This window comes from Strongylocentrotus purpuratus, unplaced genomic scaffold, assembly GCF_000002235.5.
Source record: "Strongylocentrotus purpuratus isolate Spur 01 unplaced genomic scaffold, Spur_5.0 spur5_scaffold_21, whole genome shotgun sequence".
Classification (NCBI taxonomy): Eukaryota; Metazoa; Echinodermata; class Echinoidea; order Camarodonta; family Strongylocentrotidae; genus Strongylocentrotus; species Strongylocentrotus purpuratus.
This window is the reverse complement of record NW_022145607.1, coordinates 39400084-39424137: the sequence shown is the minus strand read 5'-3', so window position 1 is coordinate 39424137 and position 24054 is coordinate 39400084. Positions and strand designations below refer to the sequence as shown.

Here is a 24054-nt window from a genome sequence, read left to right as displayed (position 1 = left end):
GGTGTCTATTTTCTTATGATTTTTTTCTCTTATCCGGCTTACTTATTCAGTTTATTTTGTTATTTTGTTTCCTAATCTTCAATCCAACGTGTTTTACTCTTTTTGTTTGCACCCCCTATACATGCCAGTACAAGCCTAAGGATTCTGCTCATTTCCAAATCACTATAGAGTCTAGATCTAATTATAATTACTATACTCTGGTTTATTATGATAAATTCTTCTTCGATGACGATGACGTCTGAAGTACAGACCACAGTCTGGTGCATTATTGTGCAGCCTTAATAATTGAATTCATGTATTTTTTTCTTTTTTTTTTTTCTTTTTGGTCTAAAATGGGCCTCAAAAAACATGAACCATCATCTCCCTGGATGGATGATCGACACAGTGCTCGGCTGCAATGATAAAACTGAGCCGTGTACGGTATTATGTCACTTCCGTGTTTTGCTTGTCGTCATATTCTATTTTTAGACAATGAGGCAATTGCTCAGCTAGCTCAATTAATTCACTGCACTTCCTGACTTGGCACTAGCACTAACACGTACTAGCACTGCACATCATATCAGCGCTGCTGTCGTACGTCGGGCTCTAACGAATCTTTCTCCTTAAAATTCAAGATATTATAAAACTCCGGCCAAAACTCCTCCAGCCGGACGGCTATTTCTGCGAGTTGCAGAGATCGGAGCAGACTCCCCGGCGGTAATGAATGATGTTATTCACATGAGTCGGTAATTATAATTAATAATTAATAAAGTGTTCTGACTCTGAGACTTGGTCTTGGATAGTTGAAATTAGTTGGATAGATCTAGGCCTAGATCTAGGCCTAGACTGTTAGACCTATAATATCAATGTTGTGATGTTGAGTGTTGAGCCTAGCTGACTTAGACAGAAATAACCGTCTGATATGGGTCATTTCTTTAATAAAACTGACATTTGTTGACATTCCCCATATAATCGGAGGTCTAGATCTAGACCCTAGCTCTAGACCGAATTTTTCTGTCTCTTTCGTTCGTTAGCCTCTGATTTGGGTAGGTCGGTAAAGAGAGAGCCGACCTACCCAAATCAGAGGCTAACGAACGAAAGAGACAGAAAAATTCGGTCTAGTCTAGACCCTAGATCTAGTGAAGCCAGACGCAGTCTCAGTGGAACAACCGATGATTAGACTTAGATCTAGTCTAGAGAGACTGGATTAAAGAGACTGGATTAGAGAGACTTTGTACAATTCCTACTCATCCTGCTCTTTCTTAGTCAACTAAATAATGTTTTATGTGGAGAGGATGGATATTCAAATGTCAATGTGTCTGCCACCAAGACACCCTCATTTCTTAGTCTTAGATTTAGGCCCACTTCTCTTTTGATGAATTCTACATGGCAATCCTGTAGGGCAGGGCTCCCAAGAATAAAACCGATGTATAAGAGAAGGAAGAGGATACAGTCATTCTCCTGATGATAATTCTGTCTGGAGATTGCCAACCTAACCCAGGCCCAGTAAAATACCCCCGTGGAGAATGCCACAATGCAGTTGCCAAATCTCATAGAGCAGTGCTATGTGACTTATGTAACAAATGGGGGTCCACCGGTCCAGACAACTCGCCACAAAGACAACCCGCCCCAAGACAACCCGCCACAATATAGGGCTGCCAACTCTCACGCAATCTGCTGAGTCTCCTGCAAATCACCCAATTCTCACGCTCTCACGCTGATCATAGGAATTCTCACGCTGAACCCCGAAAATAGAAACTAAAAAAAAAATGTCTATTGGACCTATAATATCGGATAGATCTATTCAATATCCCTGCCGAAAGTTTCAACATTCTTTTAACCACACATGCGCAAAGCTAAACCATCAATGCAAATTGGTTTCGGTTTGCCGCGCAAAGACAAGGTAGTGAATTGCGATTGGCTTATCCTGCGTGTGCGAGTGATGTCGTCACTTTACTATGAAGCGGGGTTTTTGTGCGAGACACGACAAGCGAGTGTCGATGCCATGGCCTGTCATCGCTGTACATCGCGCCTGGCCTCCAGCCCAGCCCGGCCCGGCCCGGCCCGGGTGGCTCAGTGTTGAGGTTGAGGTTCAACTGCTAATAATAATAATAATAATAATCTATTTTTGTATATAGTGCTCAATACACTGATCCAACGATGTGCCTAAGCGCTTTACAGATATATTGTTACCCTGGTCATCGGATTCAGGCTTACCCGCACACAATGTGTGCACATTTTCCACTCCCTGGGGAGCATTCCAGCCAGTCAGCCAGCCAGCCAGCTAAGCTTATAAAGACAGTTGATTTGGAATAATGCACTTACAAATGTGGAAGTTTATATTTTTTCAAAGTCAGTGTACTTCATGAAATCAATTAACCTATTTGAATCCTGCCTTATGTATTTATGGAATCAGGGTTAAAGTATGCACCAGATTGCACCATTTCAATTGCAAAATTGTAAAAGCTCCCTACCGTGCAAGGGGGGACACCCCCCTTCCATACCATCCCCTCCTCCGGCGCTTCGCGCCCTCGGGCTTGGTCGCTTCGCTCCCTCGCAATGTCTCACTCCAAACTCTTTCCAAAGGTTGGCAGCCCTGCAATACCCTGGACATCTCGCCACAATACCCTGGACAACTCGCCACGGGCGAGTTGTCCCGGGTGGGGTGCCTTTTCGGACAACTCGCCACACTTTTTCCCCTCGTGATTTCTAGATCTAAAATCCCTCTTCTTAGATGAAATTGTCATTGTTAAATGTATCATTATTCTTTTATAAACACAGTCATGACAGGAAACATGGAAATTGTGAGTATTTTGAGAGCTGTTCTAACGAATAAAGATGATTTTCCTTGCGCTTGCAACAAGACCCGCAACAAGAATCTATTTTCAGATTTTGGACAAACCCAAGGGCCCGAATTTACAAAGCAAGGTTTGAGCTCAGACCAAGGTTTGAGCTCAAACCTCCTTTTGTTTCGCCAAACCTCCCTTTGTTATTTACAAACCAGGTTTGTAAATAACAAAAGGAGGTTTGGCGAAACAAAAGGAGGTTTGAGGTCAAACCTTGGTCTGAGCTCAAACCTTGCTTTGTGAATTCGGGCCAAGGTGTACGACTACGATCGACAGATAACTTCTCGATTTTAAGTTCATTTTCTGTCTCGGGAAACTTTTAATGGTAGGAATATGCTGCTATGTATCTTTGGCCTATCTTTACATTCTAATATTAAAGAGAGAGAATAAAACAGAGGGAAGTAAAAAAAAATATTAAAAAAAGAGACAAATTATACAGAATTAAGAGAATAACAACAAGTAATAACATAATATTGAGCAAGAAATGCATACGTAATCATATTTAATGATAAATCATACACTCTTTTCCTGAAAGATCAATGAAAATGTCAAAAACAAACCAACATTATTTTATTATTATCATTATAACTTATTATTATTATTATTAACATTAACTTCTACCTTAAAAAAAATTCTGAGACAGAAAAATGCAGCTGTTATAGACCTCTAGATCTAAATACCGAGAAGTAATCCCAATAATTTTCAAGTTTGATATTTTACAACATAAAATGTTTAACTGGTACTGTATCCTTTTTTGAGGCAGTCACACACATCTATGATAAGTACTATCGTAGTTCTAGGCCTATTCGTTTTAAAACTGCTCCTGTACCTTTTCTGATGACAAGATAATGCATCCGCTTTAATATTCATACGCGCATGATTTACCTTTGTTTCCCAAGCAGTAAATTCGTCTTAAATCTCTACCAAGTAGGTGAATATGAGGATATAAAAGCAAATCAGCGACTGGAAAATGTTGCTTCGTTATTCTTCATTCAAATGAAAACAGAAAATCCATCAAATATACTCATTAACAACAACAAATCTAAGCTCTGACAGGATAGTATTTACGTAGGGATATCACTGCCATTCACTCTCACTAAGCCCATGAGTCCCGTTCATGACGTCACAGATAGAGGCCCGACTCTACATGCACCTCCGTGTTTCAGACTTAGATATTTTGGTAGAGTTTACTCGCATAAAGTCACCATTCTAAACTTGTTTTTGTCAGTTGGACACCAGTGTTATTCTGAGGGTTAAAAGCTTTTTATTGATGTAATTATCTCAATATTTGGGATTGACTTAGAACATCAACTTTAACACTTTTCTGCTTGGGCAGTAATATACTTTTTTAATTGTCTTTTAGATTTTACCGCTGATTTCTTGAGTATCTCCATGATGGGGGTCTTTGACAAATGTCAGATTGTATTTGACCTTGATGCCATCAAGGTCAGCTACAAAGTTCGTCAGGGATTGAAGACAAAGATTACCCATCACAGTGGTACTGTGGCCTACTCACTCAATAACAAGGTATGTCAGTCACCTACATCGATCAGAAAACACCCTACCCTGGCCTCTACATACTTATAGCAAATAAGAAGAAGTGGTCTCCAAGTATTCAAGTTATACTAAACGAGAGAGTTAATCCAATATCTGGTCTATCCAACAAATAAAAATACATATAGGCCTATATTATTATTATTTATTTTTAAGAACATATTTTCCATGAAGGTGAAGTCTGAAGTGAATTACAGTAGTTAAAAGTTCCCTCATTCAGGGTTCCATTCTAAGATCTTTGTTGGTTTCAGGAGTAATGTCATTGGACCAGGGCCCCATTCCACAAAACTTGTCATCAGTGACAAATGACAGTTTTTGTTGTAAGCTACTAAAATTCTAGCTTATGATTGGTTATCAGCAGATTTGTCACTGATTTATGTCATTTGTCATTGAAAAAATAGCTTTGTGAAACGGGTCCCAGGCCTCTGTTTGCATGTTCATTGTTTCTTGTCATGTTATAGCGTATGTGTACATCAATTAAAAAAAACACCACTTGAAGACACCATACAAAGATACTGCATCTAATTTTGGCCAACTTGTAGGACATAACCTGCCTTTTAGTAAAAGCTGAAATAAGTTTATGTGAATCTGAATCTACTGGCCACCTGCACAGTAGTGCCATATTGTACTAGTCTCTATTTCTGCATTGATTTTTCCTAACTTTTTCTTGTTTTTTGTAGACTACCCATATGATAGTAGATGAAAGTAAAAGAGGAGGATTCTCTCATAAATGTAACAAGGCACAGAAGCTGAACATCCCTATCGTCGGTACATCTTACTTGGATGACTGTGTGGCTGCGTCACGATTACTCAATCCGACTCCATACTTGGTTGTTGTTACACAGGCTCAATCAAGGTTTGGACATGGCAAGATTTCAGGTATCTTCACATTTTTCTTTCTCTAACTCATTTCATGAAATATGATAGTTAATCTGAGAACATAAATATATACAGTGTTCTTAGCCTATTTCCAGAAAATTTCTTTATGATATCTCGTCTGTAGTTGAAGGAGTATTTGCGTTTGTTTTGAACAGTAAGAACAAATATAATTCATGAATTTCATTAAAAGAAAGAAGAAAAAAATTGGAATGGACTTTTAACTTTGATCAAGAGCAACTTATTTCTATACTTATTTACATACTTATCTTTTCATATTTTTTCAGGCTACATAATTATATTTACCTTGTTATATTGTAATTTAGTCAGGAGAACGAAAGAAATATTAGAAAATACCAAACATGTACAAATGTAGCCTCAGGCATTATTCATTATCATTATTATTCATTATTCATCATTATTATCTATTATTATTAATTTATTATTCACCCCTCTCACACAACCAACTGATTTTATTCATTAAGACAAGAACTCAAGAATGTGACGGGGCTGTTCTGGTACCGTTTGGTCCTGGCATGAACATTTTTGTACTTTCTGCTTGTACAGAGATTCATGTTATGAGTTGTATCATTGACTGGGAACAATTCAGAGTACCTTTGCGACTGCACACATGCTGAGAGCATTTTCATAGAGCCAACAAATATAGCAAGGGCTAGTGAAGCTTGGCCCGTTAAATACACCATAATTGAATGCCAATCAATAAGAGTAAACATTGAATCATAAAGAATTGTTTTTGATTTGCACTAACAATAACTCAATTCTGTTATGAAATATATATACACAAAAATAATTCAAACAAATATACACTATGTACATTAAAATTATTTACACAATCTGATTGAAATATTTTATAGTAATTCTATTTATATTGTACATTTTGTACAATAAGTGCATCAATGATCTAAAATAATTGAATTAAATTCTGCATCAAGACCTGCTTTACCTAAATTATGGTAGTGATGTCATTTTCAAGGTTATAAAATCAATGATAACATATGTACATGTATATAAAAGAGAAGATACATTACTTGTTTGTTTGATTTTGGTCTTCCAGGTATTCGCCAGAGGAAAGACAAAGACTTGATCATCAAGAAGAGAGCATTTCATCTGGATTTACGCTCTGTTAGGTATGTTTTCTGAGCTATTCATTGTCTTCTATTAAAAGAGTTATGATTGATCATAATTGATTGCAACTGATAACATGCATTGAATGTATAGGGTCCTACTGAAAGGGATGATTGATTTTGATTGATTGGGGGTTAGGGTAACTTTGTAATCAGTTTATTTGGATCAATTGCAACTCATTCTATTTTTCTGAGACAGGGCTATGGTGCACATTCATCTAATTTACCCTTTGTTTAATATCTCATCTATTTTCTTTAAAGGCACATGCACTTATGTACACTGTATGCCAATAAGCTTTGGCCTTGAAAATAACAAGAAAAGCAAATAAAAGGAGCTATTTCTAATTAAAATAATTATTATTTTAATGCTTCCACAACCAAAGGAAGTGCCTGAGACATTATGTTTCCAGGGTCCTAAAGGTGTTGAAGCAGGCCATAATCCAATCCAATCCAAAAGATATTTGATATACAGCTGTAGTGCCTTTTCCTTGCAGTTACAAAGCGCTGCACACATGCTCCACAATGTTTGGGCCACTTAAATACAAAAGTTAGACACTTCTCAGAGATCAGCAAAGTATATGAAGGCTGGTAATAAAGTAATTTCTAGCAGAATATATGTGACTTGAGTAGTTTCTTGAACTGGCCAACAGATGAGGCCATCTGCACAGCGGTAGATAGCTGGTTCAACAGTTTTGCAGCAACTGATGGAAAAGACAATTCACCAGCACATTTCTTAGAGAGACACTGAGTGAGCCAAATGGATGATGATGAGCTGGTATTTCGGACTCAAGGGCGACGAACCAAGCAGTCAGCTATGTACGGGGGACATCGGTGGATGGAAGACTTGTAGACCAGTAGTAGGATCTTAAAAGCTATTCTCTGTCGTATAGGCAGCCAATGAAGTCAAAGAGGTTGTATGTGAGTCTGAAGAGGAGCAGAAAAGACAAGCCTTGCGGCTGAGTTTTGTAGTCTCTGAAGGTGATCAAGGTCTCTCTGGCTGAGAACACTGAAGAGACTGTTGCAGTAGTCTAGTCTGGAAAGGACAAGAGCCCTCGCCACAGCGTGGCATGTTGACTAATTGATAAACCGCCTCACCCTCCACAGGTTACGTAGGTGGTACTTGATGCTTCTGCTGAGAAGGTTGACATGAAGACTTAAGTTCACAGAAGGTTCAAGTGTTACTCCCAGATTGCGGATGGTCTTACATGGTTGGAAGGATTTCTCACCAATCATCAGTCTGATAGCAATCATCAGATGAGATGATCGATGATGTGGTGAAGCAGAGACAAAGAATCCAGTCTTGCCATCGTTGAGTTTGAGCTTGTTCGCATTCATCCAACGCTGAATTTCAGTAATACAACTACTGAGTCTGCCAAGCCCAGCATCAATTGCAACTGGATCAGTTGAGTCAAACATCACATAGATCTGAATGTCATCTGCATACATGTGAAAGAATACACCATGAGCCCAAAGAATATCACCAATGGGACGAAAGTAATAGGTGAAAAACAATGGTCTGATGACAGAACCTTGTGGAATTCCATGTGGTAATGTACAAGCTTTTGAAAGCTGACCAGAGATTAGAACATAGCTATTCTGGTCTTCAAGGTAAGAATGGATAATACCAAAATGGTCTTCAAGACGATTCAGCAGAATCTTATGGTCCACTGTGTCAAATGCAGCATACAGGTCAAGCAGCACCATCATTACTCCTTTCTGACTGTCAATGGTTTGAAGTAAATCCGTCTGAATCTTAAGTAGTGCTGTTTCAGTGCTATGGTGTTCTTTGTATGCCGATTGCATAGGCTCAGCAAGTCCATTATCCTGGATGTGCTCAGTAAGTTGTCTAAGCATTATTCGCTCGATAATCTGAGACCGAAATGGTATATTTGGCACAGGGCGATAGCTCCGCAGATCATTTCTATCTAGTGATGCTTTCTTGATGACTGGTATCACTAGCGCTTCTTTGAGATCTGTAGGCACCAATAGACAGAACCTGGTAAGGTGAACAAGTTCAGGAAATACAATTCTCAGATGTTTCTTCAACAGCCATGTTGGTAGAGGGTCAAGGGAGCAGCTCTTTGAGGGTGAACTATCTCATTACCGCGATAACCTAGAAATGCATTGAAGTAATTAAAATAAAACGTTAATGAAAGTATGAATCAGCGTGCAAGGATGAACTGATTAGTTTTGAGTAAGAGGTCAAAGGTCATAGCACAATAAGCTTCTAGTGAAATGTGTGCAAGTGAGAATTTCATGGAGACGACGTGCAGTCAAATATATCTTGTTGTGATTTACAAGTACATTTGGTAAACACAGGCACATATTGGAAAATACTGTACAAACTACAAAGTATAGAACTAACTCACTTCTCTTTCTTGAAAATTTGTAATGTGTAATCTAAAATATGTGTTCATTCATTCAATATTCAATTAGTGAAAAGCCTTTCGAAAATATGACAATGTTTATTGAGACATGGAAAAGAGAAGCAAATTTGTTGATATGGGTGAGGTGACTTCTCATTCAAACACCGGACCAGGGTCCTTACTTGTAAAGAGCTACAATTGATATGAATCAATCACAAGCTGATATCAATTACAACTCTTTATATAACACTGCTCTCATGTTTACAATTTTCTTTATTCATGTTCTGTGTGGTTTGGATATCCAAAAGTCTTCATTCCCTACATATCTTCCTCAGAGTATATCCATGGAATGCCCCAAATGCTCCAGAGTTTCCCTCAGAAGGAGATTATCTTGTTGCAAGAACTCTTCTTCTGGATGTAAGTTTTCATCTTTATTTCTACCTCAGATCATATTTCTATTCATTTTCAAATCATTGATTTGATTCTCCAGCTATAGCTGGACTACTACATTCACACAGGTTCAGATACATTTCAAGATTATGTTCATTCTCTGATATTTATTACTGAAACCTTTCTTTCAGGTGTACATTAAGTTTCATTCTATCAACAATTTTTGGTGCAAATTTCAAGTTAGTTCTACCCATCATTGAAATGCTGTTTAAACTCGCTATAATGTTGAAACTTGTATTCCATTTCTCATTATTATTAATGTATTTGTTATCATCTGTAAGCCTGTTTGGTTTTCTTTACAATGCCACCCTGTACTTGGGATATTTTATGCAAGCAAGAAACATCAGAGATGATGCACTTCCTCTGAATGTTGCATATGCAGAAAAGATTTGATTTTAAGAGTTCTCTAGAGCATCAGTTATAATGATGTTGCAATATGGGAATGTACAGTAATGCTGAATACAGTGGAAAGTCAGGAAAGCAAGATTTATTATTGTCAAAGGGGCATCCCCCATTTTTAGCTCATCTGGCACGAAGGCCCCGATCAGCTTATGCCATGGCGTGGCGTCCGTCCGTCCGTCATTCCGTCCTGGCGCCACAGTTTTCAAAATGCTTCTTCTTCGTTATTATTCAACCGATTTTGATTCTGATTGTTTCATTTGATAGGGCTAGGAGGGGGATTTAAAACTTCTACACAGAATCGTGAAATTTATTATCTATGCTAATTTATGCAAATTTATTCGAAATCACAAAAAATGCTTCTTCTCCTTCATTTCCCGACCGATTTTGATTTGGTTTGCTTTATATCGTAGAGCTATCTTTGGTACACTAAACTTCTACACAGCATTTTGAAATTGTTCTCCATTAATTAATTATGGTAATTTATGCAAATTTATTCCAAAAATAATTGCTTCTTCTCCCTCATTTCTTGACCGATTTTGATTTGGTTTGCCTTATCTGGTAGAGCTAAATTTGGAACACTTAATTTCTACACAGAATTGTGAGACTTTGCTCCATTGATTATTTATGGTACTTTATCCAAATTTATTCCAAAAATTATTTTTAAAAAAATCACAAAAATTGCTTCTTCTCCTTCATATTTTGACCGATTTTGGTTTGATTTGCTTTATATCATAGAGCTAACTTTGGTACACTATACCTCTATGCAGTCCTGCTTGTCATAAAACTATATATTTTTCAACCAATTTTCATTACATTTCCTTTAGTTTCTATTTAATCTTGTTCTTGTACAGCTAAATGAAATTATGTCCCTTCCAGGGCATCAAATTTTAATTTTTTGACCAGTTCAAAAGTGTACCACATAAAATTTAAGATATTTGTTGTTGCGAGATGCGGATGAGCGCTACGTCATTGACGTTCTGGTTTACAAGCTATAACCATGAGTATCTATCTGTCAATCTATCTTTACATGGTACTTTATTATATAACAATACGTTGTGAGAGTAACTCCATTATAAGGGAAAATTATCTGGCTTTCAAATACCAAAGGCATTGAAAATGTGTGGCCACAAAAAAAAAAGACCTGTTCAAACTTGAGTCTCTGAGTAATTTTTTGTTTAACAAGTTTAGTACAGAATAAAATTTTGTTTGTTTGTCTTTATCTAATGTTTTTTTTTCTTTCATAGCAGTAATTTTTGTTTTGTAACTGATGGGATTGTTGTCATTTCAGAGTATCAAAGATGGGAAGACTGGTAAACATACCTTTTATCAGTTAGAGCTACATGCAGTTAAGAAGAAGATAGGAGAGAGAAGGGATGAGGAACCAGACAATGATTTTATGTATAGGGTGCTTTCACATTATGGAGATGTGACAGAACTGAAGGTAAAAACCAAAAGCAAATAAAGTGTCTTATAATAATAATAGTGGGTTCTTGTATAGCGCTCATATCTGTTAGACTTGATACTCCATTATAATTTGTAAAGCGCTTTATAGAGACATTTGTATTAAGCGCTATATAAAAATTAAATATTATTATTATTATTATTATTATTCTCGTTCAGCGCCATGCAATTTCACCCTGGTTTTCCTTGGCTGTACAAATTGAGATGTTGGATCATTCAGCATTCTTTAACTGTATTTCCTGTTTCAGCGCCCCTTTGTCCAAAATAGATCTGACATGTCAGTATATGTGACTTCTGTTTAAATAAACAAAGTAAGAACGCTAGAGTCCATTCTTTTATAATACCTACAAGACATACAGAATGTTGTCAAGTTCTGGATAGTTTTGTGAGTGTGTGTCACAACTCTGATTATAAATGTGTAGAAAAACACAATTTCTCAAATAATCTCATGAAAGAGCAAGGATCTGTTCTTATATGAAGATCCTGATATCTTGAGTAACTACCTATTTTTAGGACTACAGTTTGAATCCAATGAATATATGAGGCAGCATAATGAAGTATACTTCATGCCATGTTGATATACATGAGAACTTTGATAAAGTATCAATGTGATCATTTGAGATTTACATGAGACCTTCGATAAAGTATCAATGTGGTCATTTAAGATTTACATGAGACCTTGGATAAAGTATCACAGGGGTCATTTATGATTTACATGAGACCTTGGATAAAGTATCACAGGGGTCATTTATGATATACATGAGACCTTGGATAAAGTATCACAGGGGTCATTTATGATTGATATACATGAGACCTTGGATAAAGTATCACAGGGGTCATTTATGATTTACATGAGACCTTGGATAAAGTATCACAGGGGTCATTTATGATATACATGAGACCTTGGATAAAGTATCAATGTGATCATTTATGATTTACATGAGACCTTCGATAAAGTATCAATGTGGTCATTTATGATATACATGAGACCTTGGATAAAGTATCAATGTGGTCATTTATGATTTACATGAGACATTGGATAAAGTATCAATGTGGTCATTTATGATTTACATGAGACCTTGGATAAAGTATCAATGTGGTCATTTATGATTTACATGAGACCCTGGATAAAGTATCAATGCGGTCATTTATGATTTTGACAGGATGAAGAGAGTGGAGTGAAAGAATGTCGATATTTGAAGACAAGTCAAGCAGCAGTTGATATCTACCGTCAGTTATATGAACAACGCATCAAACCACCATGGAAGATGAAACGGTGCAAGAAAATCATCTCCAGATGGATAGGTTCTCCTACGTTCAGAAAGGTATATGCCTAATGTCACTCTAAATTCAGAAATAGTTGAAAAAAAATAGAATCGTGAAGCTTCAATTGGAATTTAATATGCAGACTGGATTAGTTTATTCTTCTTGCCTTTGGCTACAGTGAGTAAATAAAATACCTTGACTTGAATTGAATTGTCTGTTTCGCCCAAAGGCTTCATCAGAAAGTGAACTAAACTTAGAAAGTATGCATATAGGTGGTTAAATGAATGTACAGCAGGGTTTAAAGGGCAATAAAAGATACTGGACAATACTAAGCTACTGAACAATAATGGGTGCATTCAGATGAGAGTGCACATCTACAAAGGACTACTGGATGCTTTGGTATATAATGTATTTTCATTCATAGCATTATTTTACGATGACTGCAAATTTTTATTGAGTTTTTAATTGTCTAAAAAGTGTCACACAAATAACATTTATGTGTTAATTTCATTTTAACTGAACAGTAAACCACGTGATGAAATATATTTTTCAGCATTTTTCAAATAATGATCCGTAGAAATATTTTCATAGAATGCTTGATAAAGGGACAGTGCATTATTGTCTTTTCCCCCTGCAATGATTTAGGATTCGTTTGAGGCTAGTTGTTTGGCTGGAGAGAAGTTGTCATCAGATGTAGTATCTCTTGTTGAACAGATCTGGTTGGAAGCTGTAGGTCATCTCAATGACATACTTTCGTGCCCCATGGCCAGTGTCACGCATGAGCAGGTAGCTTTTTCTCTTTTAATGAAGAGTTTTGTGATTATGCTGTAGCCATCTTTATCAGTTCTACCCCATCCATTTACTTCTCTTTCTCTTCAAGCCAATCCTTCCTGCAATTCATCCAAAGTAACCTTCGTCTTTCTCCTCCTCTGGCAATGATCATTGCCACAGTCTCAAAACCTCAATATACCAAGAACCTAACAAACTAGATCCTGCTTTGATTTAGCTCTTTTTGTTCTTCTGTTTCCTTGGGATCTTTTTTTCCCTTCAAATATAAAGAAATGCATTGTCTTACATAGATTCATACAAACATTGCCAGTTCATCAGAATCCCATAATGGGTATTGAATGATTTCAACTTTCAAATATATATAACTTTATTCCTTATTGGTCAGATTATGTACCTACTTTTACCAGTCCATTCAACTTATCTGTTTAACTTGTGATGCATATTTCTTTTGGAATTTAATATCCTTCAGATTGAGAAAGGTGAATCCCTGCTACTGCAGATCAAAGAAGGTCTGGATACAAAGACTAGTCAAGCTAAGATGTCCAGGCTGATCATGAGTCGGGAATACTACTCTCAGATCCCTCATAATAAGAAACAGCTTGGTTTGAAGAATAAACAGGACATCACCAGAGAACAAGGCATCTGTCAGGTTAGTTGATAAGATTAGTGAGCATTGGTATGCAGAGAGGATGGTAGGGAGAGCCAAAACTCAATCTCTGCATGCTTGAAACCATGCATTTCGAGGAAAGTTCTCTATAATCGTGAAAGGTGCCATATTGTGTGCATATGGAATGATAAAAAGAGAATATGGAATAAAATAATTGGAGAAAGAAATGCATTGTGGGTGATAAAAGAGAAAATGACAGAAGGAGAAAAATAAAAGGTCTCTAGAGTCTAGGGGGTCTCTGCACCCATCACAAACAGTGTTGTTCATCTTGTGCAATGAAACATAGGCTATACGTGCGATACTATTCCATGATATAACCTTCCCTTTCAGAACATCACAGGTTGTATTCCCATATTAAAGTTGAACTGCACATTGGATTTTGATATACACACATTGCTCAAGCTCAAGGGTGCCCTTGGGCAAAAATATGTTGACATTTTTTTTTTTACCATGCACTTATAGTTACAAATCAACAAAAGAACTGCAACGCGAACTGTTGTATGGGAGCTGGGCTTGGGCGGTTCTCTTGTTGACGAAAACCGATCTCAGTTCCCACTCTCGGCCTCGGTTCCGAGCGGAATTGACTCCCGCTGGCTGCCAGATTTGCAATGCACTAAAAGGCCATACACATACTCTGTATGTACTGACTGTGTATGTCGGTTCCATGCAGAATCGAGTGTGTGGAACTGCATTGATAGTAACGAGGGCAGCGTGCAATTGTCACGACAACTGTTTTATTTTCTTGTCAAAACTCTACTTTAAAAAAATGCTTATCACAATTCAATATACATGGCTAGAATAATCACAATTCAAGCTTTCATTTCATACCTCTATTCACGAAAAGTATATACATGTACATATCGCGGCAATAATGATGGAAACAAATAGCAATGTCAAAGTGAGCTATGCTAGCTCTCTCGGTTCCGACAGCAGTGGCACTGTTAGCGCTGTGTGTGGTCTTGGGGGAATGTGCAACCATGGACTGCCACGTTGATTTTCTCTGATTTTCTTGTGAAAAACTTTACTTTGAAAAATGAGTATCATAACAAAGTATGAATGTATGTGAGTGTAAATTGGTGTTGTGTTTCTGTTTTGTCTCATGATATCTCTACAATTACAAGCAAACAAGAGATGAATGGTGATAAGGCCAGCTAGGTGAGACAGCTTGACAGAACTTCCAAGTTTACAAAAAAGAAGATCAAAGTGCAGACCTAGCTTTATAAACAGTTATAAAATGATTTATTTTACTACTTTCAATCAAATATACAAAAATTAAAAAAAGTAATAAATCAATAACTCATGGCAAATATATAAACCCCCCCAAAACATGTCTTAAATTTTAAACGTCAACGTAGAATGATTAAATAATCAACTCATACTTGTAAGAGCTTTAAACAAAAGGACATTTATAAATAACTCATGCTAACATGACCGCCCGCCCAATATGCACCCAAGCACTTTGTCAATTAATGACCCCAGCCCCAGCGTGTGGCACCCCATGGTTACAACCATGTGCGTTCTCTCGCACAATAGAAAGTTAGAAACAAGAGATAACGGTGCACGCTAGATCTTGGTCTGGGGAATATTAGTCTGCATTTTCAGCCTCTGTTAGAGATTGCGCTAATGCCAAAACGATATTTTTCAATGTTGTTGTTGTCACTGCATATCGACTAATAAAACTCATGTTTGTGTTATGACATGAATGATGAAATATCACTTTATTAATGCTGATACTAAATAATTACTAATAACAGTTAAATATACGTTTTTAGAAAGGAAATGCTGTTGGAGTAGACAAATTATATTTACATATTTACAAGCTGGTCATATCAAGAAGACTAGTCGATATTGTTTGTAATCCTGTGGTAGTGTTGGATTACTCGAACATAAATAATTTGTTCCTCGGAAATAGACGAGGCTACATAATGCAGCAAATGTTTTGAATACAAAGATAATTGATAACAACGAGAATATGAGAGGAAGAAGTAGATGTAGACCTGTCAAACTTATTCTTTAAGAAGAAAAGAAAGAAAGAAAAGAAACCTGATGAGGAGAATTCAAGAGACAGAGAGAAAGGAGGAGGACACTGTAACTTATGTTTATTTGGAGGAAGAAAACTAAACAATGTCTAGAGTAAACACGTAAATCACATAAATCAGTTCGCTCACGAGAGAAAATGTATATGAATCAACTCATTGATCACACCATGGTCACATAGCTCATAAAGGATGGGAAATTAATGGGGCCAATAATGGGGGGGGGGGGGGGCAGATGACCTGCAGAGTTACAGACAGCACCCAGCAGTATTGCCGACCACATGCACACACGTTTTATTCTGACTCACAAATGTGTGTATCAGCGCTCTCATAGATCACATGCATTCTGCTTTGATGCTCTCATGCTCAGTGCTGTGGACTGGGCTCCAGCGCCAAAGATTCGAGTCTTGGAGTCTCGGAACCAACGTGTTCGGGTAATCGACTCCTCGGTTTTGGATTTCAGAATCGGGAAGAATTGGGTACTCGGCGCTCGCTCGATCCCAAGCCTAATCAGAGCGTCTAATGGACTAATACTAATAGCATACACTCATTAAACATTTTAAGCAGCTGTATGACCCCTAGTCTACCATGAGTAAAGTTACATCTTTTCATTGTTCCAAGTGTTTGATTTTTAACTTCATTTTTATTCAATTTTAGTCTATTAATTTATTATCATTATTATTTTTTTTTTGAGGGAGGGGGGGGGGGGGCTGAGATATCTCTACATTTTAAGATTATCTTTGCTTTATTGACTCAACCTGATAAATATTATACAATGACTCAATCTGGTGAATGTGGTACAGTGACTCAGTCTGATGAATAATTAGTGTTGTAACATCACGGATATCTCCAATTCCGCTTAACCACCAGTCAAAACCGGACGGTTTTCGGTTAGTTTTTTTTTTTTTACAAGTTTCAATTTATGCCCCTCCACCTGGCACTATGCCTGGCAATGTCTCCTAGCTCAGTAATCGGTGTGTTGACCTACCACTCAGAAACTAGAACAACACTCACATTTGTCTGTCATCTTGGTTTAAAAGTAATCTTTCTAATAGATCTCAATATGTAATTTATAATAATATTTCCTCCAATTTTTCTTCTATCACACACGGCGTACCACAAGGTTCTATCCTAGGTCCTCTACTGTTTTTAATTTTCATTAATGATCTTACACATTCTTCTAAAAACGACATTGTTACTATTATTTGTGACAAGTTCACAAGCACAAATCGGCGCCTTCAACTGCACCTTCCCCGCGTGGGTCTTTTAACACGGACCTGGATTACTGCCGACAGAGTTGGCAAAAAAAATAAATAAATAAAAAATAACCGTCCAATTGAAAATGGATATGTGCCATGGACGGTCGGATACCAGACCAGCACTATAAATAATATACAATGACTCAATCTGGTGAGAAAGGTACTGTTACTCTATCTGGGGATGCAAATAAGGTCATAAAATTCACCTTTTTACCCATAAATCATATATTCTTTATATTCAAGCATTCTTTTTCACTACCGGTACATGTATTTGTTAGACCATTCAACAATAATACAAAATTTTTTTTGGAAGAGCTAGGTTGTTTCTTATGTTATCTCTTGTTTGGATAATTTCTTATGTATTTCATTGTTTTTTAACTTACATGTATGTATTTTATTGTTTGTTGTTTTATTTCATTTCTAACTACAATTCAACTATTTTGACTCCCAAAAACACCAAAACTTTAAACAAGACCCAATAACCAATGTTTTATCTCTTTTTAGAAAAAATGAAATTTTGATATGTTTTGTACACAAATCACGAAAATGAGCAATTTTGGGGCTGAGACATGCAAAGACAAAAGGTCATGTGACTTTGTAACTGTACGTCCGATTTTCAACAAAAAAGATGCTCAAGACTCAAAAGAGCAAAGTCTGTGAGTGGCAGGGCGCCATCCATATGCGTTCCCGAACAATCAGAAAAATTGCGGAGGGGGGCCATAATGCACCCTTATTAGGGTTAAATAAGTTTACAATGTAAGTAACTTTTTTTTTCTTCAACAATGAACTATCAAAATTGTAACTGATTTGTGGTGTCCCTTGAGAGACCAATGATGAGAGCAATCAGTGGCATGAATGGCCTGCCATAGTTCAAGTCCAACTTAAGTCAATCTTGGTCTTTGTGAAACACTCCCCTGGTAGTACAGTAACTCAATGGTGAGAGCAGTGGTTCATACTATTAGTTTGTTAACTATGTTTAAACCCAATTTTGCAGTTGCTAACAGATGTTCACAGTGTGTGTGAGGCTACTGATTGGTCACTTCGTGCAAGTACAGGGGCCAAATATCGTACTCTACGTTGTCACATTGAACAAATACCATCTGAATCAGCAGAATACCAGCAAGTTTTACAACAGATTCAAGACAGCTTTACAGGGTACGATCAGAATCATGTATGCTTACCGCCTCCAAATCTTTCTGGCAGACAGCTAGTATAATATGTTGTTTTGAATTGGGCAATAGAATTTCGTTTTTGGGTATCTTTTAATATTTCTTACTTCAAATCCATTTTCAAAATGTGTTAATTTAGAGGGAATGTGTACAGTAAACAGTTGATCAATTCAATTAACAGTTTGAACATTTCTCAGGAGTCTACAATTGCAGTTTTACAAAAGCTGAACGCTGTGCAGAGTCAGAATCTGAGGATTCTTGATAGGGTTTTTATCATAAATTTGCAAATTTAAGTTTTCATAGCGAAAATATTTTATGTCTCAAGTTTTTGTTTAAATGGGGCACGTGGCCGAGAAGGGGGCTTAGGGCAGCACTCCTATAGAAGCTCAAATTTAATTTTCACTGAATCAGAATGCTGTCCTGATTATTGCACAATGCAGTCAAGACTGCAATGGGCATGTCCCTTGTCTGTTTGTTTTCCCTACATAAAATCCTTTTATTATCAAATTTGAGCCGATATTACATGTAGGTCTCAATAGGTGATTGGACTGTGTTGCGGTACATGTACTTGTATGTCTAATTTTTGAGACTAAAGTACAACCAGTTGTTGACATGCGTGTACATGTATACAGTTGTACATAGAATTGCCTGCTGAAACCTATTTCATTTATACAGTATGTGGCTTTGAATTTTCTGTGGAAATGTTGGTTAATAGATGCATTTGTTCATAAAATGTAATTGTGTTCAGATCTTTAATGGTTTATTTACTTGAGTTTCAAAATGACATTGAAATTTTGAAAATTTCAGCAAAGCAGAAGGGTTTTAAAACCAGTTGGTCATTATTTTACAAGTCTTAATTTTATTATAACTTTTTCTCTGTCTTTTTAAGGAAAGAGGCCTTCAAGGTAAATAGAGTTTTTGCAGTTGATCGATTTGTAGAAAATGCAAACTTTACTCATTACCTCGGCAACAAGAAGCTTTTGTTTCACTCTTCAAAACCATCCAACTTCCTGGGTATCCTTTCCAGGTATGTATGAACATGATCTATTTTGAATAAAAACAATCCATAGTAATCATTTTTCCATTCTATATAAAGAACATTAAACTAACATTAATAATAAATAACGTGCTGCCATGTTGTATGGTACCAGATAAGACAGTGTTGTGTATGGTACATACTATACTGTTGCTCATAAAGTTGGAATATTTTTTTTTTTACCCCAATTTATGGAATTATTTTGACAATGATTTATTCCTAATACCGTAGATCTAGATAATAGTATACATTCTCAGATTTTATTGAACAATAATTTGCCAGTGTTTGTTTTGCGTGACTGCTAAAGCATGTGTATGCTACTATGCTACTATGCTAATCAACTAAGGGACCTACGCCCTTAAGTCATAAATGACATTAATGAGGATTAATGCCCCACAAAAGGGCACTAATATAACGACACGGTTTTGATCCTGGGGCCTCACAGTTACGAGGCCATTGCTTTGCAACTGAACCATGACTGTACGCAGCGGGGGCTAGGGTAAGGGGCAGTTCCCACAAATATAAAAAACAAAGAAAATGCAATAAATTATCAATAATTAATTGAATTCCCCCCCCCACGGTCCCCAACAGAAAAAAAAATCTTCTGTGTGCCCATGCCTTGAGCTATAATGCATGGCCGTACAGAGGGTTTTTTTAATGTTGGGGACCGGGGTAAAATGCAATGAATTATTGATAATTTATTGCACTTTCTCTGTTTTTTTTAAATTTTGGGAACTGCCCCCTACCCTAGCCCCCGCTGCGTACAGTCATGGTTCAGTGGCAAAGCAATGGCCTCGTAACTGTGAGGCCCCAGGATCAAAACCGTGCGATGTGCTATATTAGTGCCCTTTTGTGGGCATTAATCCTTATTACTGTCATTTATGACTTAAGGGCGTAGGTCCCCTAGTTGATAAGCATACACATGCTTTAGCAGTCACGCAAAACAAACACTGGCAAATTATTGTTCAATAACATCTGAGAATGTATACTATTATCTAGAGCTATTAGGAATAAATCTTTGTCAAAATAATTCCATAAATTGGGGTAAAACAAAATATTCCAACTTTATGAGCAACAGTGAATACAGGATACATCTTATATAAATCCATAATCATTACAAATTGCTCTGGATTTAAAAATGTAAGGAATTTTATTGGGAAATGATAAAACTGCTTGTGCCTTTCCCATTCCCTTATTTTGTACGAGGAATATGTGTTAAAAAATGAATAAGATTGATAGTACTAGCATGAGATGTTTATTCATTTTTATTTGGGAATCATTCTAAAAACAGTTTTTTTCAATGTCTATCAAACTTAAAGCTTCATGAAATTTAGGACTCATAGTGGCAAATTTTGTGAAATAGTTGAAGCACATTTAGTTTTTTCTTGTATAGAGTGGTGAAGTGTGACGTCATCAAAAATCAAATTTTAGAATTTCTCAATTTTTTTCTTCATTTTCTGAAAGAGCATCAAAAATAATGTCCAAATGTTGAAAACCTACTGAATATGTTAAGTATTGGCTGAGATATGACCATCTGAATAAATATATGTCCTATGGGAACTCAGTGTTATATGCTCTGGCTCCTAATGGTAGGAGCCAGAGCATATAACACTGAGTTCCTATAGGCAATCTTTTTATTCAGTTGATCATATCTCAGCCCAAACTTAACATATTCAATTGGTTTTCGGCGTTTGGACATTATTTTTGATGCTTTTTCGGAAAATGAAGAAAAAAATGAGAAATTCTAAATATAAATTTATATGACGTCACAGCTCTATACTCTATACCGGTCAGAGTAAATTCATAGCACTTATCACCAGGAGTGTTCTCATACTATAGTTTTCTAAATTAATTTCAATTGAACATTTTGCATTATTACCCATATCAGACATCTGAGCAGTGGTTTTACAAAATCATATTACACTTGTTATGATCCTAAAAGAGCAAATTAGTAAATATGAGACCATATTACCATCTCATGAAAAAACCTATGGACTTTATGTGTTCAAAAAGCAGAAAATATAAGACCATATTCACTGCGCCGTATTTTGTCTTTTTCATTGCGCATCTATTATGCGTACCTGCGCTCTTTGCGCACACTCTATTGTGACGTAATAATCACACCAAATTGGGTACACTGTTTGCAGTGTATCAAAATTTTTGTCAAGCAGCTGGATGCACAGTGCTGGTTTGACAAAGTTTTTCAGTTCTATGAGATTGTCATGTATGTATTTGCTGATGTCTGATTTGGATAATAATAACAATATTGACTGGCTTAACCTTCGGGAGATACCACATATATTTCCCCACAAGACCCATATTGCCCTTGTCTTGGACTCGGGGCAATATGAGTCTAGTTTGGGTAATATATGTGGTATCTCCCTCAAGGCCATGCAGTCAATATTATATAAATATCTATCATATAAAAAAATGTGCATTATTGTATTTCTGTAGAGGCTTGTTGATGCCAAAGATTGTGGTTGAGGATTTGGGAGGCAACCGGACAGATGCTGGAATGCTAGGACATGGAATCTACTTTGCTGATAGTGCTAGGTACATGTATTGAAACAAGTACTTTGTTAAACAGTCTAAGTGGCTTTCTATTTAAACATATACTATGTCCTACAATGTATTTGCAGGCCCAAAAAATGAAAAGGTTAAATTTCTCCAGCATTTGAGAGATAATGCTAATTTAGAACTAGTTCCCTCTAAATGAAGGGGCTTGAAAATGTCTTTTTGTGGGGGGAAACGACTGAGTTGTCAAAACGACTTTAGGGATTGCAATCCTTTTAGTAAATAGTCTGATTTTCAGAGCCTTGTACCAAATGGTGTACGTTTTGTGCTGTGCAAAGATTTGATGTAACCAAAATAAAATCTCCTTTGCTGATAATAACGATTGGTAAAATTAGCCCTGATCAAACGTGATCATTATTGTCAGTTTTTGCCCCAAAGTGGCCCAAATAATCAATACATGGTAATACATCGCATTGGGGCAATTTTCTGTATTGGCGCAAAAGTTTACCCCGGATAAACTATTCAAAATTTCCCCAACAAAAATTCTGATTAAAACCCTTACCTTTGAGTATACAAAACGAGAACTTGATTATTGAAACTATGAGACAAAATAGACAATGAAAGTAATTTATGATTTATCTTGAAATTGAGATCACCAATGAAATTCAGTGGGAAGCAGACATAGTGTGTGATATCATACAGGAAGAAACTTTTTCATTTGAGTTGTACCCAATAAGCTAATGATGAAACAGACATTTACAGGGGGTGACATTTTAAACTTCCTTTCTAAAGTATCGTAATAAGGTATTGTTGAAAATGTGTATAGAGATGTAGTTTGCTACAGTAAATAAACATGTAGTTTGGTGAGATTAATTGTATGTAGGAGGAAAGAAATGAAGAGACATACATGTAGGTACTTTCTGTGTAAGTTTAGTATTGAGAAGGATTAGTTTTTCTTTATTTCAGCACTAGTGCCTGTTACTCTGTGCAGAGCACTTTGAGCCATAGTCGTTTCCTGGTGATGTGTGAGGTATCATTGGGTAGATGTCATGAGGTGAATGAATACCATTCTGATCTCAACCAACCTCCTATTGGCTTCGACAGTGTCAAGGGTGTAGGAGCCATACCTGGACAGATAGCATCAGATTTCAAAGTATGTATTATCCATTCCATATTGCATCTTTTATGGTTTAGTATCGCCAAAATATATTTCAAAATCACTGAATTATTATTGAATAAAAATGGTACACATAAATTTAGGCCTTCCAATTGGAAAGAAGCTAGCAAAAACTTGCTGTAATGAAATCCCTTGTTTAATGTGCTTAATAATAATAATAATAATATTCGGTTCTTGTATAGTGCTAGCACATTATACAACGTCTCTACAGGCTTCCAAAGAGCTTTAGAAATTATTACCCTAGCCGTCCGTACGTACGTCCGTCCGTCATCCCGTTCTCGTGATCGCGTTATCTCAAGAACCGATTAATGGATTCCTGCTAAACATAGGTCATGTATGTATCTTGCAGAGCCGATGAATTTATTAGATTTTGGGGTCACGAGGTCAAAGGTCACAGTGCTCATTATGTATGCATAAATAGCTGGTGATCACATCATTAGAACCGATGGACGAATTACCATCAAACTCAAGACATGTATGTATCTTGCAAAGCCAATGAACTGATTAAATTTTAGGGTCATGAGGTCAAAGAATAAAGGGTCTTACATGTATATGAAAAATAGCTTGTAATCACGATATTCTGAGAACCTCTTAATGGATTACTATTAAACTTGAATTTGAAAAATTCTTCTGTTTTGGTTTGTGAAATCGCTCTTGAGCAGAGGCATCATTTTCGACTGCGCGCAGTCTAAGTTCCATCTAGTTATTTATACATTTAGGGATGTTAAAATGTCTGTATAAAATTGATCTTCTTAAAGGCTAATGAGTTTACAATCTACAATGTAAATCAACAAAGACTGAGATACCTGGTGGAGTTTTCTATGCCTGAGGATCAGAGTGGTACTCCTCCTTCAACTTTCCTTCCTGATCTTTCTACAATTGCCATGGAAACAGAAGATGCTACAGAGCAACCTACACCTCTGACTGTTGGTGAGTGTACATAATCACAATTTGGGTGGTTTCACACAAATTGTTTACTTGCCAAAAATCATGAAATTAGCGATTAGCGATATTTGTTGAATTATGATAGGAGCAGATCAAATCACTAAGGTGTGACTGAAA

General features: G+C 36.6%; 1 protein-coding gene across 13 annotated transcripts in view; it reads left to right on the top strand.

Moving 5' to 3' along the window:
* The first annotated feature begins 517 nt into the window (after nt 1–517).
* The window catches only part of LOC577455 (protein mono-ADP-ribosyltransferase PARP4), a 99030-nt gene continuing 75493 nt past the window's right edge, over nt 518–24054 (top strand). For 11 of the 13 annotated variants that reach the window (XM_030994770.1, XM_030994767.1, XM_030994768.1 and 8 more), the window contains exons 1-14: nt 518–725; nt 4189–4352; nt 5060–5258; nt 6331–6403; nt 9102–9183; nt 10907–11059; nt 12243–12404; nt 12991–13131; nt 13604–13783; nt 18091–18251; nt 19155–19292; nt 21756–21854; nt 22782–22968; nt 23751–23922. In XM_030994770.1, coding sequence (XP_030850630.1) covers nt 4218–4352; nt 5060–5258; nt 6331–6403; nt 9102–9183; nt 10907–11059; nt 12243–12404; nt 12991–13131; nt 13604–13783; nt 18091–18251; nt 19155–19292; nt 21756–21854; nt 22782–22968; nt 23751–23922 — 1882 coding nt within the window. In that variant the 5' untranslated portion in view covers nt 518–725; nt 4189–4217. The remainder of the gene's footprint in view (nt 726–4188; nt 4353–5059; nt 5259–6330; nt 6404–9101; nt 9184–10906; nt 11060–12242; nt 12405–12990; nt 13132–13603; nt 13784–18090; nt 18252–19154; nt 19293–21755; nt 21855–22781; nt 22969–23750; nt 23923–24054) is intronic. The other 2 variants (XM_030994762.1, XM_030994774.1) reach the window with 2 other exon arrangements.